The sequence below is a fragment of the Festucalex cinctus genome, chromosome 9, assembly GCF_051991245.1.
Source record: "Festucalex cinctus isolate MCC-2025b chromosome 9, RoL_Fcin_1.0, whole genome shotgun sequence".
Taxonomy (NCBI): domain Eukaryota; kingdom Metazoa; phylum Chordata; class Actinopteri; order Syngnathiformes; family Syngnathidae; genus Festucalex; species Festucalex cinctus.
This window is the reverse complement of record NC_135419.1, coordinates 29,830,397-29,850,322: the sequence shown is the minus strand read 5'-3', so window position 1 is coordinate 29,850,322 and position 19,926 is coordinate 29,830,397. Positions and strand designations below refer to the sequence as shown.

General features: G+C 39.5%; 1 protein-coding gene and 1 long non-coding RNA gene across 7 annotated transcripts in view; both read right to left on the bottom strand.

Moving 5' to 3' along the window:
* Positions 1-19,926, bottom strand: part of trappc11 (trafficking protein particle complex subunit 11) — a 411,517-nt gene that overhangs the window by 185,277 nt on the left and 206,314 nt on the right. For all 6 annotated transcript variants that reach the window (XR_013284891.1, XR_013284892.1, XR_013284890.1 and 3 more), the window contains one exon: positions 8,165-8,226. Coding sequence is in view for 3 of the 6 variants with exons in the window: in XM_077531543.1 (XP_077387669.1) it covers positions 8,165-8,226 (62 nt within the window). In the remaining 3 variants the exon portion in view is untranslated. The remainder of the gene's footprint in view (positions 1-8,164; positions 8,227-19,926) is intronic.
* LOC144025291 (uncharacterized) lies at positions 2,953-4,467 on the bottom strand. The gene is made up of 4 exons (XR_013284829.1): positions 4,206-4,467; positions 3,874-3,982; positions 3,579-3,650; positions 2,953-3,490 (listed from the first exon to the last, which is right to left on the bottom strand). It is a non-coding gene; the product is annotated as an uncharacterized LOC144025291 (long non-coding RNA).

Sequence of the window (19,926 nt, the reverse complement as noted above, 5' to 3'; positions counted from 1 at the left end):
CAATGGAGGCGCGGAACATGGCCCATTCGGACTCCATGTCCCCCGCCTTCCACAAGCTCTGTCGGAGGTGGGCGTTGAAACTCTTTCTGACAGGGGATTCCGCCAGACGTCCCCAGCAGACCCTCACAATACGTTTGGGTCTGCCAGGTCGGACCGGCATCTTCCCCCACCAACGGAGCCAACACACCACCAGGTGGTGATCAGTTGACAGATCCTCCCCTCTCTTCACCCGAGTGTCCAAAAGATGCGGCCGCAAATCCGACGACACGACTACAAAGTCGATCATCGAACTGTGACCTCGGGTGTCCTGGTGCCAAATGCACATATAGACACCCTTATGTTTGAACATGGTGTTCGTTATGGACAGTCCGTGATGAGCACAGAAGTCCAATAACAGAACACCGCTCGGGTTCCGATCGGGGGGGCCATTCCTCCCAACCACGCCCCTCCAGGTCTCACTGATATATATATATATATATATATATATATATACACACACACACGTTTTTCTTTTTAAGTCCACTAAATTTGAACCTGAGTTGAATTTAGTGGATATAAATACTCATTGTTCCTTCTGTACACATATGCACATATTACACAAACATCAACATTAGCTTATGCTAAACAATCGTGATTAGCATTAGCCCTAAATAAGCTCAAATCACTTATTGTACTTTCATTTTTAAACATCATATATCAGCTGTATTGGAGAAGGGAAAAATCCAAAACCTGCAGGGCTGCGGCCCTCGAGGACCAAGATTGTCCATCCCTGTACAGCTTACTCCTCGCAGGGGTCGCGGGGGTGCTGGAGCCTATCATAGCCGGCCTCGGGCAGTAGACGGGGTGCAACCTGAACTGGTTGCCAGCCAATTGCAGTAGCCCGATGATGATCATGAATAATGTTATGAATGGAACGCTGCTGAAGTGACGTGACTTTTAGGTGCCATCTGATTGGACGAGGAGTTGTGTTTTGTGCCAAGGAGACTGATACGGCATACTTTTTTTGTACTGATTTTAGCTGAAGTTTGCTGATCATCCCTTTTTCTCAACACCAGCACCCAAAGATGTGAAAGAGGAGTATAGGCATTGCTTATAAATAGATGAATGAAAAAACTTTATGTCCTAGTAATTTATGGTAGGTGTCTAGTGCTGGCTACCGACTGAGAATGGGTGGATGGGTTTGTATTTGTCATTTAGCTGCTACTTAATAATTACTAGTAATACTACTACTCTTTCTACTACTACTACTACTACTACTACTACTACTATTAGTCTACTAGTAATTAATAATTACTTTGTAATTTTCACAGAATTTATCTTTCTATTTCCTTCAATAGCATTCAGCTATTAGCATTCAGCTTTCCCACGTATAATATCGAAATTATTGTAGAAAATGCTTAAAAGTGACTATTTGTAATAGGGTGCAAGCTTTAAAGTGTATGGGACACGAAAAAAGAGTCACCCTAAAAGTATTTAAAAAAAAAAAAAAAAAAGATTACAAGTACAAATAATATGATTTCAATGATTACTGTGTTAAAAACGCAATGAAAAGTGCTCGTAAAAATTAGATATTTTCGTGAATTTCCAAAACATGGCAGCTCACTGGCGACGCCCCCTTTTTCCGAGCCTGGACACTCGTGACGTCAGCGGGAGTACGGAAGTTGGCGAAAACAATACGAGGATATGGAGAACTACACGGATAGTAAGGTGCTTTCTGACTCGCTATCAAGTGTAGAGTTGGAATTTGACGTTCCCGACGACAAGCAGTCTTCAGACGAAGATATTTCAGCCCAGGAATGTATCCAGCTGTATCGGTTTGAGCCTTTTCTTGATGAAGGTGCTGGTGCAACTGTGTCCGGTCGTCTGCATACAATGAAGGTGGCTGTGACCAGTTCCAAACTGCCGAGGTAGAGGACGACATCGGCAGGCTCCAGAACACAGAATGGTAAATCTTACTCTTTATTTTAAAATGGAAATTATGGACTAATAATGCTGTTTATATTTTTGTATGGGCGAAATAACAAACGCTTTGTGGCCAAAATGTAGCTTGGTTTAGACCAATACACTCAAATTATTATGCTTTACTTGTTATAGTAAAAAGGTAATTTATATTGGTAGAAGCTAAATGAACTTATCCATCTTAAAATGCAAACCATAAAGTAAATGCTACTTACTCGCTGTCATAAGAAGTGAAGCCACCACTGCCCCATTTACATTGCCACATGCCAACCTCTGTGAGACTCAATTCAACAATGGAAAAAAATTACAACATGCATTTTGGAAATTAAATTGACATCATACCAGTCAGATGCATGACACTTTTTTCTCCTGAAGTGCTTGAAATAGATAATCCAAGTATTTCCTCAAATAATGAACAAATTCTTTGTAAATGTTATAAATGGCATAAAAAAAAAAAAAAAAAAAAAAATAGTTGCTTGTGCTTTGCAAGTGTTCCTGTGGTAACTGTGTAGCAATGGCAACAGTGAAGGAGAGCGTTTGCTGTCGGAGTCGGGAGCGCAGCAGAACCAGTGCATCACCCATCACTGGACGTTCAAAGCGGTGTGCCTCATTGTGGAAGTCTTGCAGACCGCTTACCGATTTCTTCTTGTGTAGTGTCAGTAAAAAGGAGAATCGAATGACTACAAAGGATACCACGAAATATGATATAAATAAATACAATTACACAAAAGAAATACATGCCTTTTTCTTTTCATCAAAAGTATAAATGAACAAATAGAGAACTAGCTATGCCTATAAACTTACAATTTTATTTTACAAATAGTCAAACTATTCAGTGATTCACCCCCCCCCCAAAAAAAAAAAAAAATTGGCCCCCTGATAGATGGTCTCCACAATCTTCTTAAGATCCTCCACATATTCTGTAATAATATACCCATATAATTATTTAATCGTGTTGTACATGTATGCAAAATAATTAGAATTAACCTTCATTTCTATTCCTACTTTTTTTCCACTGTGTTGTGATTAGATTGTTGAATTCTAATTGTGGATGTAGATATTTCAAAGAAAAAATACATACGAAATGTTGGCTGCCCCAGGACTTTGCGCACAATACAGGACTGTCTCAGAAAATTTGAATATTATGGCTTTTTTTTTTTTTACTTGGTCTGAGGAAATATTCTAATATTTTGAGATATTTGAGTTTTCTTAAGCTGTAAACCATAATCAGCAATATTAAAAGAATAAAAGGCTTGCAATATATCAGTTGATTTGTAATGAATCCAGAATGTATGGCATTTTTGCTTATTTAATTGCATTACAGAAAATAATGGAATTTATCACAATATTCTAATTTTCTGAGACAGTCCTGTAAATGCTCCTTTCCTGTACTGTACTTGGGATAGCACACAGTGTATTTAGCGTCCCCATCCTTTGTAACATCCTGGATCTGGTGTGCATTTTCTGTATGGAGGGTCTGGGTTTCCATGGTCACCAAAAGAGCTCTGCCTGGACCAAACTGTCTGCACTCCTGAAAATATGATTCCATAAACATATATACCATGCAAAGTATGTTGTTTGGGATGATCAAAACCAATTATTACAATAACTATCCTTACCCTTTTTATGTCCTTTAGCTCAAATTGAGACTGCTACGGTTCTTGTTGAGGGCAAGGCTTGACATGAAGCTTCTTTTTGTTTTAAAAAAGAAAAAAAAAACTTTTAAATAAGAAACTATGTTGAAATGCAGGTAATATTTACACCTATACAGCCATTCTATTCTTTGAAAAATGCACAATACATTTGTAAATTACATGTACATGACAAATTAGAAAACTCGGTGGGGTGAGCAATTTGTTTTTCCATAAATTGGTGTGTTATCAATCATGTATATTGTACAGTACATTTACTCACATTTTGGATACAAACACCGGGTACATCACCCAAATCATCTTCCAAACATGTCGCCTGTGTAGCAGTTTCCTTCGACTCATACTCCCTCCATAAGCATCTCATCCACCATCTGAAACAAAGTTTGAACTGTTATTAACTTGGGCATGATGCCTTCAACACAGATGGAGAGCACAATACATAATACAAATTAGAATAGACAACAAATGGAAAGTTAGCAGTTCCCCATTAGAAATTGGTACCTTTTCATTGACTGTATATTAATTTGGCAGTGGTTATTTTTGCCAAGAGCTGCTAAAATAAGTGCTGTTAACTTTCTAGATTGTAGTTCTTACCTCACATTATAGCCAAGTGAAGGCTTCAGGGCCGGGAACGGGTCAAACGAGTCTTCCTCGAAATGTGCGCTGTACAACACTGACGTTCTAGTCAGGTGTCCATTTATCTCTCGTTCGTTGTACTCGCTTTGTCCATTTTTTGCCAAGAACTGCATCTTGAGGGAACCAAAAAAGGATCACGCCATCCTCCCTTCGATTACAACAAAATCCGTCCACGCAACGAGACGGCATTGTAGAAATTCAGTTGATGATAAAACACACAGCAGTCGTAAGCTTGCAGCGGCAAAGCAAAGACGCTGACTTCCGTCCTTCCGCTGACGTCATACACGATTCAGCCGCTGGGAACGCGCCAATGGCCAGATTTTGCATGGGTAATTTAAAAATAAGGAAATACGGTATCATTTTGCCAAAAGAGCTTAGAAAATTAAAGTCTGCAAATTATGATAAAATTATTTCGAAGATAAAAAAATGATTTGGCTAAATGGAATTTAATACTGTATTTAAGTTTGTCCTCGAGGGTGGAGGTAATTAAAATGAATGTGCTGCCCTGAATGCTATACTTGTTCCAAAGTCTTCCCATATTAATACCTGAAAAGGAATTTAGGGACTGGGATAAAATTATATCCCGATTCCTATGGCAGGGGGCTAAACCTAGAATAAAGTACAGAACATTGCAGTTATCAAAAATGGTGTGTTGGTCTTGCATTACCCTGCTTAAAAAAAAAGTTACTTTCAGGCAGGACAATTGAGAGTCTTGTTGAATTTGTGTAATCCAGACTACTTAACAAGATGGAAAGAAATAGAAGAAAATCACTTACAGAGGCCTCCAATCCAGGCTAATCCAGGCTATTATATTTGATGAAAATGTATGTAAAACCTGGAAACAAAATATAAATCCATGGCTGGAGGTAGCTGTTAAAACCTGGTCAAATTTCATTAAGAAATACAACTTAATAAAATATTGTCGATTCTTGAGATTGATTGCCTATGATGAAGACTTTGCACCCAATAGAATGGATAATGGGTTTGAGAGGTGAGAAAGGCTATGATGAATCATGAAGTTTTGAGTTTCCAAAAGTTGAAAGATTCACATCATCTGCAACAGTTCAATTGTATCTGTGAAAATACTACATCTAATCATTATTCACTTCATTTTTTGTGTTTTTAGAAATAATAGAGATTTATGCCATTATTTTAAGAGGGACAATATTGCACATTGAGTCAAATCCTGTCATTTGTATTATGTATAGCTTTGTAAACAAACCCAACAATAGAATTTGTATAATCGCTGCCTTTATTAGCTCCAAACAAACAGTAGCATGCTGTCCTCCTCCAATGCTTTGATGCTCGCCTTCGTTTCCATCATGTCATTGGCATTCAAGTCGGTTTGGCATGAGATCCCTAAAGAAATAAAAATGTAAAAAAAAAAAGATCACAAAAAAAATACGGTACCAGTAATAGGTTTAATATAGTACTGTTCCTGTAACCAGCCTTTTTTTGTCAGTGTAAAAGAAATTTACACATTTTGTTGCATTTTTTAATGTATGAACATTGCTACAGGCAAATACTTATTTCTATAACCACTTCCAAATGTCTCTAAAATATAAGGTGCGTGTACACACACAAACATAAACACATACATTCATTCATGCATACAATATATCATGTAATGAATTCTGAGTGGCATACCAGAGTCAATGATGTCAGCAGTACTTGAGGGTACAGGTTACTGGAGCCATCTGGCTGCATAACTGCAACAAACTCTCTGCCACTTCGAGTCGTCTTTTCTTTGCTTGTCTCTCCTGTGCACGTTCATATCTTGGCACCGACTGGCCTGAGACATAGATGTTGTAACTTGGGACCCAACTTTAATGTGGGAGCCCAGTCGGGATGATTGGACAGAAAAACGGGCGCAGGGCGGCCTGTTAAAATAAACAAATATATAAACAAATAAAATATGGCGAGACTGGTAATTTTGCCGCAGTAGGGTGGCCGTGAATAAGTTCTTTAGCATGATGCTACCGGGGGTCTGTTTTCTTGCATCACCCCCTTCTGTCTCTTTTTTTCCAAGTTTACATTTTGCCACCAAAAAACATGTTATCGGCATTAAGAGCCCAAGATTAATCCATCCAATTTCAGCAGTAAACACTTTGCACTGGCACTACTTTGGGTGAAAATGTTCGATGTTAGCTTTCGGCTAACGTCCGCTAGCCAGCTTGTACTACCGAACTTGCTTGCTCATGAATCCAAAAAATAAGCAACTTGCCCATATATGGGCGGTCGAAACGTTATTAATCCTCATGCATTAAATAAAGGTAAACAAGCTTACCGCTCACAAAGTGATCGCTGCACACACAAGCCCAAAGTAACGACTTCCCTCCGGAGTCCGCACTCCTCTGTCTCCAGGCCCTGGTTCCTAATTATTTTCGGAATTCGGAAAAGAAAGACCGACCATTTTCTCCCTTGGCTTTGTTCGAATAGCCAATAATGCAGCAAAAATGTACCATTTTAACCGCAGACAACAAACGTGATACGTGTTTGAACGAATCACTACGTGGAGGTGGAGGCCACCCAGGATGGCGACAGCAACAAATCCGTGGCGGTAGTGACTACATGTGCAAGCGACCTATACCAGAACTACTTGTGGTGTAGTTATGATCCCCGGAGTGGAAGCTGCAGGTTACCCACTTACCTACAGGATCTAGATTTGTTTTAGTAGCTAGGCTGGTAGTTGATTTTAAAGTAACTTAAAACACAAGAATGGAGCTGTGCTTTAACTCTTTTACTACCAAAAATGTGTAAACACTCGTTAAAACAAAAACAAAAAACAAAAAAAATTCTACTCCCTCCCAAACACATGAAAACAAGCGTTTTTCGTTTTTTTATTTATTTATTTATTTATTTATTTATTTATTTATTTATTTATTTTTGCACAAGAGGCATCTCTAGGTTCTGGTGTACTGTAAAGCGCAAGGCTCAAAAGCCATTTTAAAGCTATAAAAACAACCACTAGGTGGCAGAGGTGCATTTGGTAAGAGATCACCAGGGATCACGACAGAGAAAGAATTGGCAGGAAGAGGAAGTGGAGAGTGTGGTGTGAAGAAGGGTGAGAAAAACATGTTGAAAATGGACAACAAAAGACAAATGCCCCTCGAGGAGTGTTTCATGAAAAAAACGTCATTATCGTCCAAGAAGGATTCAGAAGAGTCTATGATGACGAGACAGGAGGTGAGGAAAAAGCGCACAGTAGCAATAGAATAGCCGCCTTGGCAGCGACTAACTCATGTTCCAAAATCGTTCTGCGGAGCTCGTGTCGCGTATCTCCTGAGTCCGTGTTTGATTCCGCTTATGACCACGAGGATGACAAAAGTGAGCCGGACCCTGATCCGGACTCATCCGTCTATTGGGAACCGGAACAATCTCGCCGTTCAACAGCAGCCGTGGGACGTCGGGACGTCCCCCGCAGAACGAGGAGGTAGGTGCTAGCTTGAATAATCGCTGACCAATCATATACAATTGTTGAAAATGTGATGTGTGTGTGTGTGTGTGTGTGTGTGTGTGTGTGTGTGGGTGTGTGCGTGTGGGTGTGTGTGTGTGTGTGTGTGTGTGTGTGTGATGGGAAAAGTCCGCAATGTAGCAAATATAAAAATATTTGGCGTAATTAAAGATATTTCTGTGAATTAGAGCGTGTTTATCCAGTAGCAGAGGTAAGTGGTCGTGTGAGTGCAATAAAAACTTTTTTTCCACTTCACACTGAAGCTACACAATATACTTTGTAAGGTTGTCAAAAGTGTCGACACTCTGAAAAGTATCGATTACAAAACTAATCTGCTGCCCCTACTTCCCATTTCAAAATTAACTTTATTTTTGTCAATAGACATTTTATATTTATTACCATATACTTGTTCAATTGTAATCCCCACAAATAAAATGTTGAATATGGTTTAAGTCTGACACACCTTCAGCACTTGTATGAGATTCTGCTCAATCCTCGACTTTTGCTCCTTCTTCAGTGTTGAAGCTGGAAAAAAAAAAAAAAAGACAACATAGTGTTGTCACTTTAGAATAGGGGTTGAAAAAAGATGAGTAAATGAATTGTTGATGTGAAAATAAGGTTTGTTCATGATAACATACAGAATAGGGTTTGGGAAGTCATTTGCAGATAATTTGTTCACATAAGTTATAAATGATAGTGTAACAACTATGGCCGATGGCCCAATCCACCCTCTAATTTTTTTTTTTTAAGTTTGCTTCTCCTAAAGCAAATTCTCTGCAGTCGCATAAATATTCCACTGCCCAGACAGGATCCAGGCTTGGTTAGCTCTGCAGGTGGTCATCCAACCACCAACAAGGCTCTTTTGAAGCCGCTGACCAGGTGACAAAGGAATTTATGCGTCTGCCGAAGGAGTGTATTCAAGCCCGTCTTCTCGGAGGCCGAACAAATGGCTCCAATGATTTGGAATACACAAATGACCGATCAAAGGAATGTTCATGACTTCTTATCAATCACAAAGGGTATTCTGGCGCCTCGCCCTTCCTGGAACGTCTAGATGGAGCAACAGCACCGCCAAGTGGTGAAACTTGGAACTATCCTTAGTGACAATTCACATAAGTAACCGCATTTTACACATTTATACCATGATAATTCTTGACAGACAACTGAACTACGAATGATTCATGTTATATCTTTGTGTGTATGAGCATCCTATTTCATTTGTACTCCATAAAGAATGAAAGATAATCAATATCTCTCAGTTCAGTCAGATTAGACAAGTAGAAGTTACCTCACAAGTTAGTTTATGATGCATTAATTACGATGTGTGTTAAACGGGTTGTGTGGGAAAACTGATTTGCCAGACTGACCAAATTTAATGCCAAATCATTAATCTCTTTAATAATTTTTTTCTTAAAGTCTGCCCGAGCGAGCAGAAGGGTGTGCCACCACCCACTGAAGCCCCGCCCAAAGACTTTAAAAGGGCGAGGAGACCCTCGCTCATCCTCTTGCCCTCTTCCTGCTCTTTTCGCCTCTCGCCTCTGGCTCCCAAGCCTCTTCCAAAACTCTCGTGCACGACCTGCAAGTGCCCCAGCCTGCTCGAACTCTTTGTTCCAAGAAACTTGCCAACCACGTGGCCCTTCTCTTTTCTGGCAACAACCGTTGCCGAGAGCGGACCCTCGCTCCACGCCACGCCAAAGCAGGTGCAAACTGCAACGCTGACTAAAGACTCTTTTGCTTTTTTTTTTGTTTTTTTTTTTGTTCCACCATCGGTGCTTGCCCGCCCGGACTCCGCGGCCCCGGCGTACACTTGCAACGTATCGCCGGACTCAAGGTTGTGCACCTAAGCCGCGCACCTCACCTGCTATTCGGTGGCGCTCCGCCGCAGTGCCAACGCACCTCCAACGGCTGGCCTTCCCCGTACGCAGGCGCGTACTGACCGAGCTGCAACACCTGAACTCGGACAGCTGCCCGGCAGAGCCAACCTTGGCGAGAATCAACCTCGCCGGATCGCCGACCAATCAAGGGACGAGCCGCGCAACTACGTCAGGCCCCTGAGCGGCTTTCCCTTGCTCACCTGTGGAATAAATCCCTTTTTTTTTATTTTCTTGCCTTTTTGGAACGAACATTGACTATTTTTCCCCCTTTTTTTTCAAGACCTTTCTGCTCATTCGACGCAAACGATTCTCGTAAGTGTGCGTTTGATTTCTAGCTCGGCGTATCCACTTTGTGCCACTTACGTTTGAAACATATCACAAATCTGGCAGGTCAAATTTCTCTTTTCCCTGTTTCTTTATTCATTCGCATTCCTTCCTTATTTTCATTCGCTTTATTTTATTCCTTTTCTTCTGACGGTAGAATAGTTAGATAGGCAGTGTTTTGATTCTGTAGTGTAGCAATCGTGAATAAATGCATGTTTTATGAACTCTATTCCGCCGAAGTCATCTGTGTTTCCGAGTGGATTATTATTCTTTTGTTAGTACAACGAACCACTGAATATCGAGTGTGGCAACTTTAGATTATAAATGACTGATGAAAGAAGGATTTTGGTCGTTGTTTGCTCCTGTTAACCCAAAGCAAAACCAACGTGGTGCCCCAGAGGTTATCGAGGTAAATACAATTTACCTCTGTAACGTCCAGATTATTAATTCGTCCAAAAGACGACCCAATTATCGCTACAATAGCAATCTACAAATATTGGCGGAATCACCCATATTGAACGTTAGAATGGATCTGCAAAAATATTACAGTCAATACCACAAACACACATTTTTCAACATGAACTCATAATTGCCCATCATGACTATCTTTTACTTGTGCATTTTAATTATTAGTAATGGTATTTCTGAATCATGATTTAATCATTAGTTAATATTTGGAAATTATTCGTTCATAATTCTTCAATAGTTACAAATTACTGAACTTCAATATGAGTTCATATTTGCTCATCATGACATAATGTTTTGTTTATGCATTTTAATGATTAGTAATGGATATTTCTTAGTCATGAGTTAATCATTAGTTAATATTTGCAAGTTATGAGTTTATAATTCTCCAATAGTTGCAAATTATTAGTTCATCATAAGTTCAGAAAATATCTCATTATGACTTCATCTTTTGTTAATGCATTTACAAGTTATTAGCTAACAATTTGTACATTTTTACTCCTAATCTGTTCATATTTATAATTTATTAGTTCAACAAGAGTTCTCATGACTTCATCTTTAACTCATTCAATGCCATTGACGGAAAAAGACGTCAATGTCAAATTTTTTGCTTGCCTGGCAGTAAATGTGTTAAACAATAAGTGGAACTAAATCAGTTTGTCCTTTACGTAATAAAAACTGGACTAAAATCTATGGGCACGAGATGTAAATGATATGATTTTGTCAAATCTTGTCTGCCAGGATTATTAGGGCCCGAGCAGCGACCGCTGCGAGGTCCCTATTGTTTTTGTAAAAATTATTATTATTAGGGCCCGAGCAGCGACCGCTGCGAGGTCCGTATTGTTTTTGTAAAAAATATTATTATTATTATTATTATTATTATTGTTATTAGGGCACGAGCAGCGACCGCTGCGAGGTCCCTATTGTTTTTCGTTCGAATTATTATTATTATTATTAGGGCCCGAGCAGCGACCGCTGCGAGGTCCCTATTGTTTTTGTAAAAATTATTATTATTATTAGGGCCCGAGCAGCGACCGCTACGAGGTCCCTATTGTTTTTCGTTCGAATTATTATTATTATTATTATTATTATTATTATTATTATCCGTAAACGATCGCATTTTTGAGGACCTAAACATTCACGAAAACTCACCAAACTTTGCACACTCCTCAGGCCCGGCGAAAAATTCGATATTATGAAGTCGTCATAACAGCGCGACTCTATAGCGCCCCCTAGCGTAGAAAAATAACAACCAAGCCCGGCACGTTTGAGCGAGAGCAACGAAAATTGGCAGGCACGTGTAGCACCCCGAGACGCACAAAAAAGTCTATTGGGACCATGTAGCTAAAATGTACAGGAAGTGAGCTATGAAATTTTTAATGTCTAATTTTGGCCTATTTTGGCACATTCACTGCGGTCATGCTTTTTCCCCCTTTGCAAACATTTTTCATCCAATTGACTTCAAACTTGGCATTTATCATTTCAAGACCTGAGAGAACAACTGGGCAAAACATCTTGCCTTTTCGAAATACTATATGACGGGGGCGGGGCATCAAATTTTGCCTTTAAAATTTCATTTGTCCAGAAAGAGCAAATGCTTAATAACTCCCATGTTCAAGCTCCAAAAAATCTCAAACTTCTCAGGCAACGTAATAGTCACGGCCTGAAAACATCTATATGATAAAATTCAGTTATACATATAGCGCCACCTAGTGGTCACAATAAATGTCATACTTTCCGTTTTTAGCTACTGCGCTGAGCTCGTTGAAGGGATCCAGTTGAAAATTGGTCAGACAAGCCTAAAGATGTTGATCATGCCCCACACCGAATATTGTAACTTTTCGCCAAAGGGCGTGGCCGCTACGGTGCCGCAAAGTCTAAAGATTTTTCGTGACAATAAAAGCTGCATTAACTTGACCGAGATGATCCTATCTTCTCAAAATTTCACACATTTGATGAGAGTCCAGCCCCTAAGACATCTACGAACTTATATTTCATCTTACCACCTTCTGGCAATTTTTTTTCTTACGATTTTTCTTCAATGTTTTTCTCCAACCACATTAACTGCACCTACCTCATATTTGCTCAGATGAGGGTTTCGGTCTTCATGATGTCACAACACGAAGTTTGTGAGTTTTCGCGAATCGCTGTGGGCGTGGCTAAGCGCTGTTCGCCAAGAAAACAACACCAATTTTGAGGGTCTAAACATGCACAGAAACTCATGAAACTTGGCACACACATCTGGCCTGGTAAAATTAGCAATATTTTATTGTTGATTGTGCTATTTTTACAAAAATGACTCAATAGCGCCCCCTAGAAGTTTTTAACGAAGCAGCCCCGGTTGTACGTTTAAGCAAGAACGACGAATATTTTTAGGTGTATGAGGGAGCCCAAGACCTACAAAAAAGTCTCTTGGACCCATATGCTAAAATGAACAGGAAGTGAGCTACGAATTTTTGAATGTCCCATTTTTGACGATTTTTGCACATTTACAGGGGGCATACTTTTGCCCACTTCTCCTACACGTTTCATCCGACTGAGTTAAGACTTGACCTGGACCATGTCAAGACCTGAGCCAACGACAGGGGGAAAAATCTTGACTTTTCGAAATACTATATGATGAGGGCGGGGCATCAAAATTTGAGTTTCGCACTGAAAAAGGATATGCTTGATAACTCCCCGGTACATGCTCCAAAAAATCCCAAATTTGACATGTATGTTTATCGTCAAGGCCTGATGTTTTCTCGATGACAACATTCAGTTATATATGCAGCGCCACCTAGCCCTTGAGGTATAAAAAAAAAATACCCCACATACGGTATTTTGTACAAAAAATGTAAACTCATTCTAAGTGTGATAACTAAGTCATTTATGAATATTCTTTTTGTTTCCACCACTCAAAATGTTCACTGGCATCAGACTTATCCAAACATGTATATATTTTTATTTATTTTTGATAGCCTCTATGGACATTAAAAGCAATATCGTGAATGAAGGATATGCATAATAACTCCACGGTAGATGCTCCAAAAAAAATCCCACACTTGACATGTATGCTTATAATCAAGGCCTGAAGGTATCTATGACAACATTCAGTTATAAATACAGCGCCACCTAGCCCTTGAGGCTTATATATAAAAAAAAAATACCCCACATACGGTATTTTGTACAAAAAATGTAAACTCATTCTAAGTGTGATAACTAAGTCATTTATGAATATTCTTTTAGTTTCCACCGCTCAAATTGTTCACTGGCTTGACACCGTTCCAAACGTATGTACGTTTCCATTTTGTTTTATTCATTTTTGATTGCCCCTTTGGACAATAAAAGTAACATTGTGCAATGAGTACATCGAGCGATGATGTGTATATACATTTTTACAAAAAATACCAATCAGGGCAACTCATTGCCTAAAAATAAAAAAGGACGCTGATTTTTGCAGGTCTTAACAATCACCAAAACCCGTTGAGCTTGACACACACACTGGCAAAAAAATATACTACATGTAAACGTTTATGATGCCATTTTCAAAGAAATTTTGCATCCAATATGCCAGTACCCCAACGTGCCAGTACCCCAACGTGCCAGTACCCCAACGTGCAAGTACCCCAACGTGGCCCGGGCTGCGAGGGCCCTTTATAGCTGCTCGCAGCTCTAGTTAGGGCCCGAGCAGCGACCGCTGCGAGGTCCCTATTGTTTTTGTAAAAATTATTATTATTATTATTATTATTATTAGGGCCCGAGCAGCGACCGCTGCGAGGTCCCTATTGTTTTTCGTTCGAATTATTATTATTATTATTATTATTATTATTCTCCGTAAACGATCGCATTTTTGAGTACCTAAACATTCACAAAAACTCACCAAACTTTGCACACTCCTCAGGCCCGGCGCAAATTTGATATTATGAAGTCGTCATAACAACGCGACTCTATAGCGCCCCCTAGCGTAGAAAAATAAAAACCAAGCCTGGCACGTTTGAGCTAGAGCAACGAAAATTGGCAGGCACGTGTAGCACCCCGAGACGCACAAAAAAGTCTATTGGGACCATGTAGCTAAAATGTACAGGAAATGAGCTATGAATTTTTTTATGTCCAATTTTGGCCTATTTTGGCACATTCACTGTGGTCATGCTTTTTCCCCCTCTGCAAACATTTTTCTACCAAATTAACATCAAACTTGGCATTTATCATCTCAAGACCTGAGAGAACAACTGGGCAAAAAGTCTTGCCTTTTCGAAATACTATATGATGGGGGCGGGGCATCAAATATTGTCTTTAAAATTTCATTTGTCCAGAAAGAGCAAATGCTTAATAACTCCCATGTTCAAGCTCCAAAAAATCTCAAACTTCTCAGGCAACGTAATAGTCACGGCCTGAAAACATCTATATGATCAAATTCAGTTATACATATAGCGCCACCTAGTGGTGACAATAAATGTCATACTTTACGTTTTTAGCTACTGCGCTGAGCTCGTTGAAGGGATCCAGTTGAAAGTTGGTCAGAAAAGCCTTAAGATGTTGATCATGCCCCACACCGAATATTGCAACTTTTCGCCAAAGGGCGTGGCCGCTACGGTGCCGCAAAGTCTGAAGATTTTTCGTGACAATAAAAGCTGCATGAACTTGACCGAGATGATCCTATCTTCTCAAAATTTCATACATTTGATGAGAGTCCAGCCCTAAAGACATCTACGAACTTATATTTCATCTTACTGATAGCGCCACCTAGTGGCAATTTTTTTTCTTACGAATTTTCTTGTACATTTTTTCTCCAAACACGTTAACTGGACCAACCTCATATTTGCTCACATGAGGGTTTTGGCCTTCATGATGTCACAACACGAAGTTTGTGAGTTTTCGCGAATCGCTGTGGGCGTGGCTAAGCACTGTTCGCCAAGAAAACAACGCCAGTTTTGAGGGTCTAAACATGCGCAGAAACTCATGAAACTTGGCACACACATCTGGCCTGGTAAAATGAACAATATTTTATTGTTGATTGTGCTATTTTTACAAAAATGACTCAATAGCGCCCCCTAGAAATTTTTAATGAAGCAGCCCCGATTGTACGTTTAAGCAAGATCTACGAAAATTTTTACGTGTATGAGGGAGCCCAAGACCTACAAAAAAGTCTCTTGGACCCATATGCTAAAATGAACAGGAAGTGAGCTACGAATTTTTGAATGTCCCATTTTTTACGATTTTAGCACATTTACAGGGGGCATACTTTTGCCCACTTCTCCTACACGTTTCATCCGACTGACTTCAGACTTGACCTGGGCTATGTCAAGACCTGAGCCAACAACAGACGGAAAAATCTTGACTTTTGCAAATACTATATGATGAGGGCGGGGCATCAAAATTTGTGTTTCGCACTGAAAAAGGATATGCTTGATAACTCCCCGATACATGCTCCAAAAAATCCCAAACTTGACATGTATGTTTATCGTCAAGGCCTGAAGGTATGTCTATGACAACATTCAGTTATATATGCAGCGCCACCTAGCCCTTGAGGCATGAAAAAAAAATACCCCACTTACGGTATTTTGTACAAAAAATGTACACTCATTCTAAGTGTGATAACTAAGTCATTTATGAATATTCTTTTAGTTTCCACCACTCAAATTGTTCACTGGCTTCACACCGATCCAAACGTATGTACGTTTCCATTTTGTTTTATTCATTTTTGATTGCCCCTTTGGACAATAAAAGTAACATTGTGCAATGAGTACAACGAACGATGATGTGTATATACACTTTTACAAAAAAATACCAATCAGGGCAACTCATTGCCTAAAAATAAAAAAGGACGCTGATTTTTGCAGGTCTTAACAATCACCAAAACCCGTTGAGCTTGATACACACACTGGCAAAAAAATATTCTACATGTAAACGTTTATTATGCCATTTTCAAAGAAATTTTGCTTCCAATATGCCAGTACCCCAATGTGCCAGTACCCCAACGTGCAAGTACCCCAACGTGCAAGGACCCCAACGTGGCCCGGGCTGCGAGGGCCCTTTATAGCTGCTCGCAGCTCTAGTTAGGGCCCGAGCAGCGGCGGCGGCGGTGCCGCTGCGAGGCCCTATTGTTTTTGTAGGAATTCTTCTTCTTATTATTATTATTATTATTATTCTTATTATTATTATTCTCCGCAAACGATCACATTTTTGAGACACTAAACGTGACCGAAAACTCACCAAACTTTACACGCACATCAGGCCTGGCGAAAAATTTGATATTTTAAAGTCGCCATACATGATAACAGAAAAATGGCTCCTTAGCGCCCCCTACATAGGTTAAACGGATCCCTGTCCCGCTACGATTGTCGGACGGCTATGAAAATTGTGTGGCACCTGTAGCACATCCCAATGAACAAAAACCTCTTTGAAGTGTGTACCCTAAAATAGACAGAAAGTGAGGTATGAGTATTTAAATGTCCAATTTTTGCCAATTTTTGCACATTTACAGGGGTCATACTTTTGCCCGCTTCTCCTACACGGTTAACCCGATTGACTTCAAACTTGGGATGGACCATCTCAACACCTGGGACAACATCATTGTAAAAAATGAAAAGTTTTTGATATAATATATGACGGCGGCGGCGCATCAAATTTAGAGTTTAAAAATTCTTACTTCACGAGGCATTGCCGGTTGTACGTTTAATCTAGAGCTACGAAAATTGGTACACATATGTAACAGACTATGACCTACAAAAAACTCTTTTTGAAGCATATGCTAAACCTGACAGGAAGTCCACCATTTTGATTTATTTTGGAACGTGTTGCCATTTTTTTGGCCATTTCATTGGGGTCTTATTTTAACGAACTCCTCCTACAGTGTTTATCTGATCATCTTCAAACTTGGTGTGATTCATCTTAAGATGTTGAAGATGAAAAGTTATTGAAAGCTTTGTATTTCGTCGCACACTGTTGTCATGGCATGCACTGTTTGCAAAGGAAAAAATATATACTTAAAGAAGCATTCCCATTTGTACGAAGCAGCAAGAGCTACGAAAATTTGTAGACATATGTAACAGCCCAAAATGTACAAAAAAGTCTCTTGGTGCCCTGTGATAAACCCAACAGGAAGTCCCCCAGGGGCCGGGCATCACATTTTGAGCTAAAAAAACTCCTCTTTAACAAAGCATACCCGGCTGTACGTTTCACCTAGAGTTACCAAAATTTGTAGAGGTATATAACAGCCCTCGAGGTACAAAAAACTCTTTTTGAACCATATGCTAAACCTAACAGGACGTCCGCCATTTTGATTTACTTTGGAATGTGTTGCCATTTTTTTTGGCCATTTCATAGGGGTCATATTTTAACAAACTCCTCCTACAGAGTTTATCCGATCATCTTCAAACTTGGTGTGATTCATCTTAAGATGTTGAAAATGAAAAGTTATTGAAAGCTTTTTATTTCGTCACACGCTGTTGTCGTGGCATGCACTTTTTGCAAAGGAAAAAAAAAATTATTAATGAAGCATTCCCAGTTGTACGAAGCAGCTAGAGCGACGAAAAATTGTAGACATATGTAACAGTCCAGGATGTACAAAAAAGTCTCTTGGTGCCATGTGCTTAACCTAACAGGAAGTCCCCCAGGGGCCGGGCATCACATTTTGAGCTAAAAAACTCCTCTTTAACGAAGCATTCCCGGTTGTACGTTTCACCTAGCGCTATGATAATTTGCAGGCATACATAAGAGCCCATGATGTACAAAAAAGTCTCTTGGACCCATGTGCTAAACCAAACAGGAAGTCTGCCATTTTGATTTATGATGGGATTTGTTGCCATTTTTTGTGGCCTTTTTCAGGGGTCATATTTTAACGAACCCCTCCTACAAAATTTATCCGACTGTCTTCAAACTTGGTGTGTTTCATCTTAAGATGTTTAAGATGCAAAGTAATCGAAAGTTTTTTTATTTTGTAACACGCTGTTGACATAGCAATGCATTGTTTGTCAAGTGCTGCTTTTTTTTTTATATACACATGAAAACTCATGAAACTTTGCAAACACATCAGACTTGTCATGAACATGAATTTTCAGAGATTTATTGTGCAATTTGCAATAAATAGCGCCCTCTAGACATTTTTATGAAGCATTTCCGATTGTATGATTATGCTAGACCTACAAAAAAGTATTATGTAGCCATTTGCCAAACCAAAGAGGAAGTCCGCTATTTTGATTTTATTTTGGGAATTATACATAATTTTTTGCCTTTTTCATTAAACTTTGCACAGACAAGGCATGGAAAAAACTAACATTTTAAATGGTCCTTGTTCCATGTAACAGTTGTTAAGTGCTGCTTTTTTTTTTTTTTTATACACATGAAAACTCATGAAACTTTGCAAACACATCAGACTTGTCATGAACATGAATTTTTAGAGATTTATTGTGCAATTTGCAATAAATAGCGCCCTCTAGACATTTTTATGAAGCATTTCCGATTGTATGATTATGCTAGACCTACAAAAAAGTATTATGTAGCCATTTGCCAAACCAAAGAGGAAGTCCGCTATTTTGATTTTATTTTGGGAATTATACATCATTTTTGGCCTTTTTCATTAAACTTTGCACAGACAAGGCATGGAAAAAACTAACATTTTAAACGTTCCTTGTTCCATGTAACAGTACCCCAACGTGCCAGTACCCTGACGTGCAAGTAACCCAACGTTGTGCTCAATAGCGCCCTCTATGCATTTTTATGGAGCATTTCCAATTGTATGATTCAAGCGATACACAACTAAAGATGACTTGACCAAGATTTATGAAAAATGGGAGGCATACCTATTAGCTTAAGACCTACAAAAGGTATTCTGTAGCCGTATGCTAAACCGAAAAGGAAGTCCACCATTTTGAATATATTTTGGGAATTGCACACCATATTTCGCGTTTTGATTAAACTTTGCACACACAAGGCTTGTCAAAAACATTTTAGATGGTCCTTGTTCCATGTAACAGTACCCCAACGTGCCAGTACCCCGACGTGCAAGTACCCCAACGTGGCCCGGGTTGCGAGGGCCCTTTATAGCTGCTCGCAGCTCTAGTTATTATTATTAATCTTCTTCTTCTTTATTCTCCGCAAACAATCGCGATTTTGGGTACCTAAATATTCACGAAAACTCACCGAACTTTGCACACTCCTCAGGTCCGGCGAAAAATTTGATATTATGAAGTCGTTATAACAATGCGACTCTATAGCGCCCCCTAGCATAGAAAAATAAAAACCAAGCCCGGCACGTTTGAGCTAGAGCAACGAAAATTGGCAGGCACGTGTAGCACCCCGAGACGCACAAAAAAGTCTATTGGGACCATGTAGCTAAAATGTACAGGAAGTGAGCTATGAATTTTTTAATGTCCAATTTTGGCCTATTTTGGCACATTCACTGTGGTCATGCTTTTTCCCCCTATGCAAACATTTTTCATCCCATTGACTTCAAACTTGGTATTTATCATCTCAAGACCTAAGAGAACAGCTGGGCAAAAAGTCTTGCCTTTTCGAAATACTATATGACGGGGGCGGGGCATCAAATATTGCCTTTAAAATTTCATTTGTCCAGAAAGAG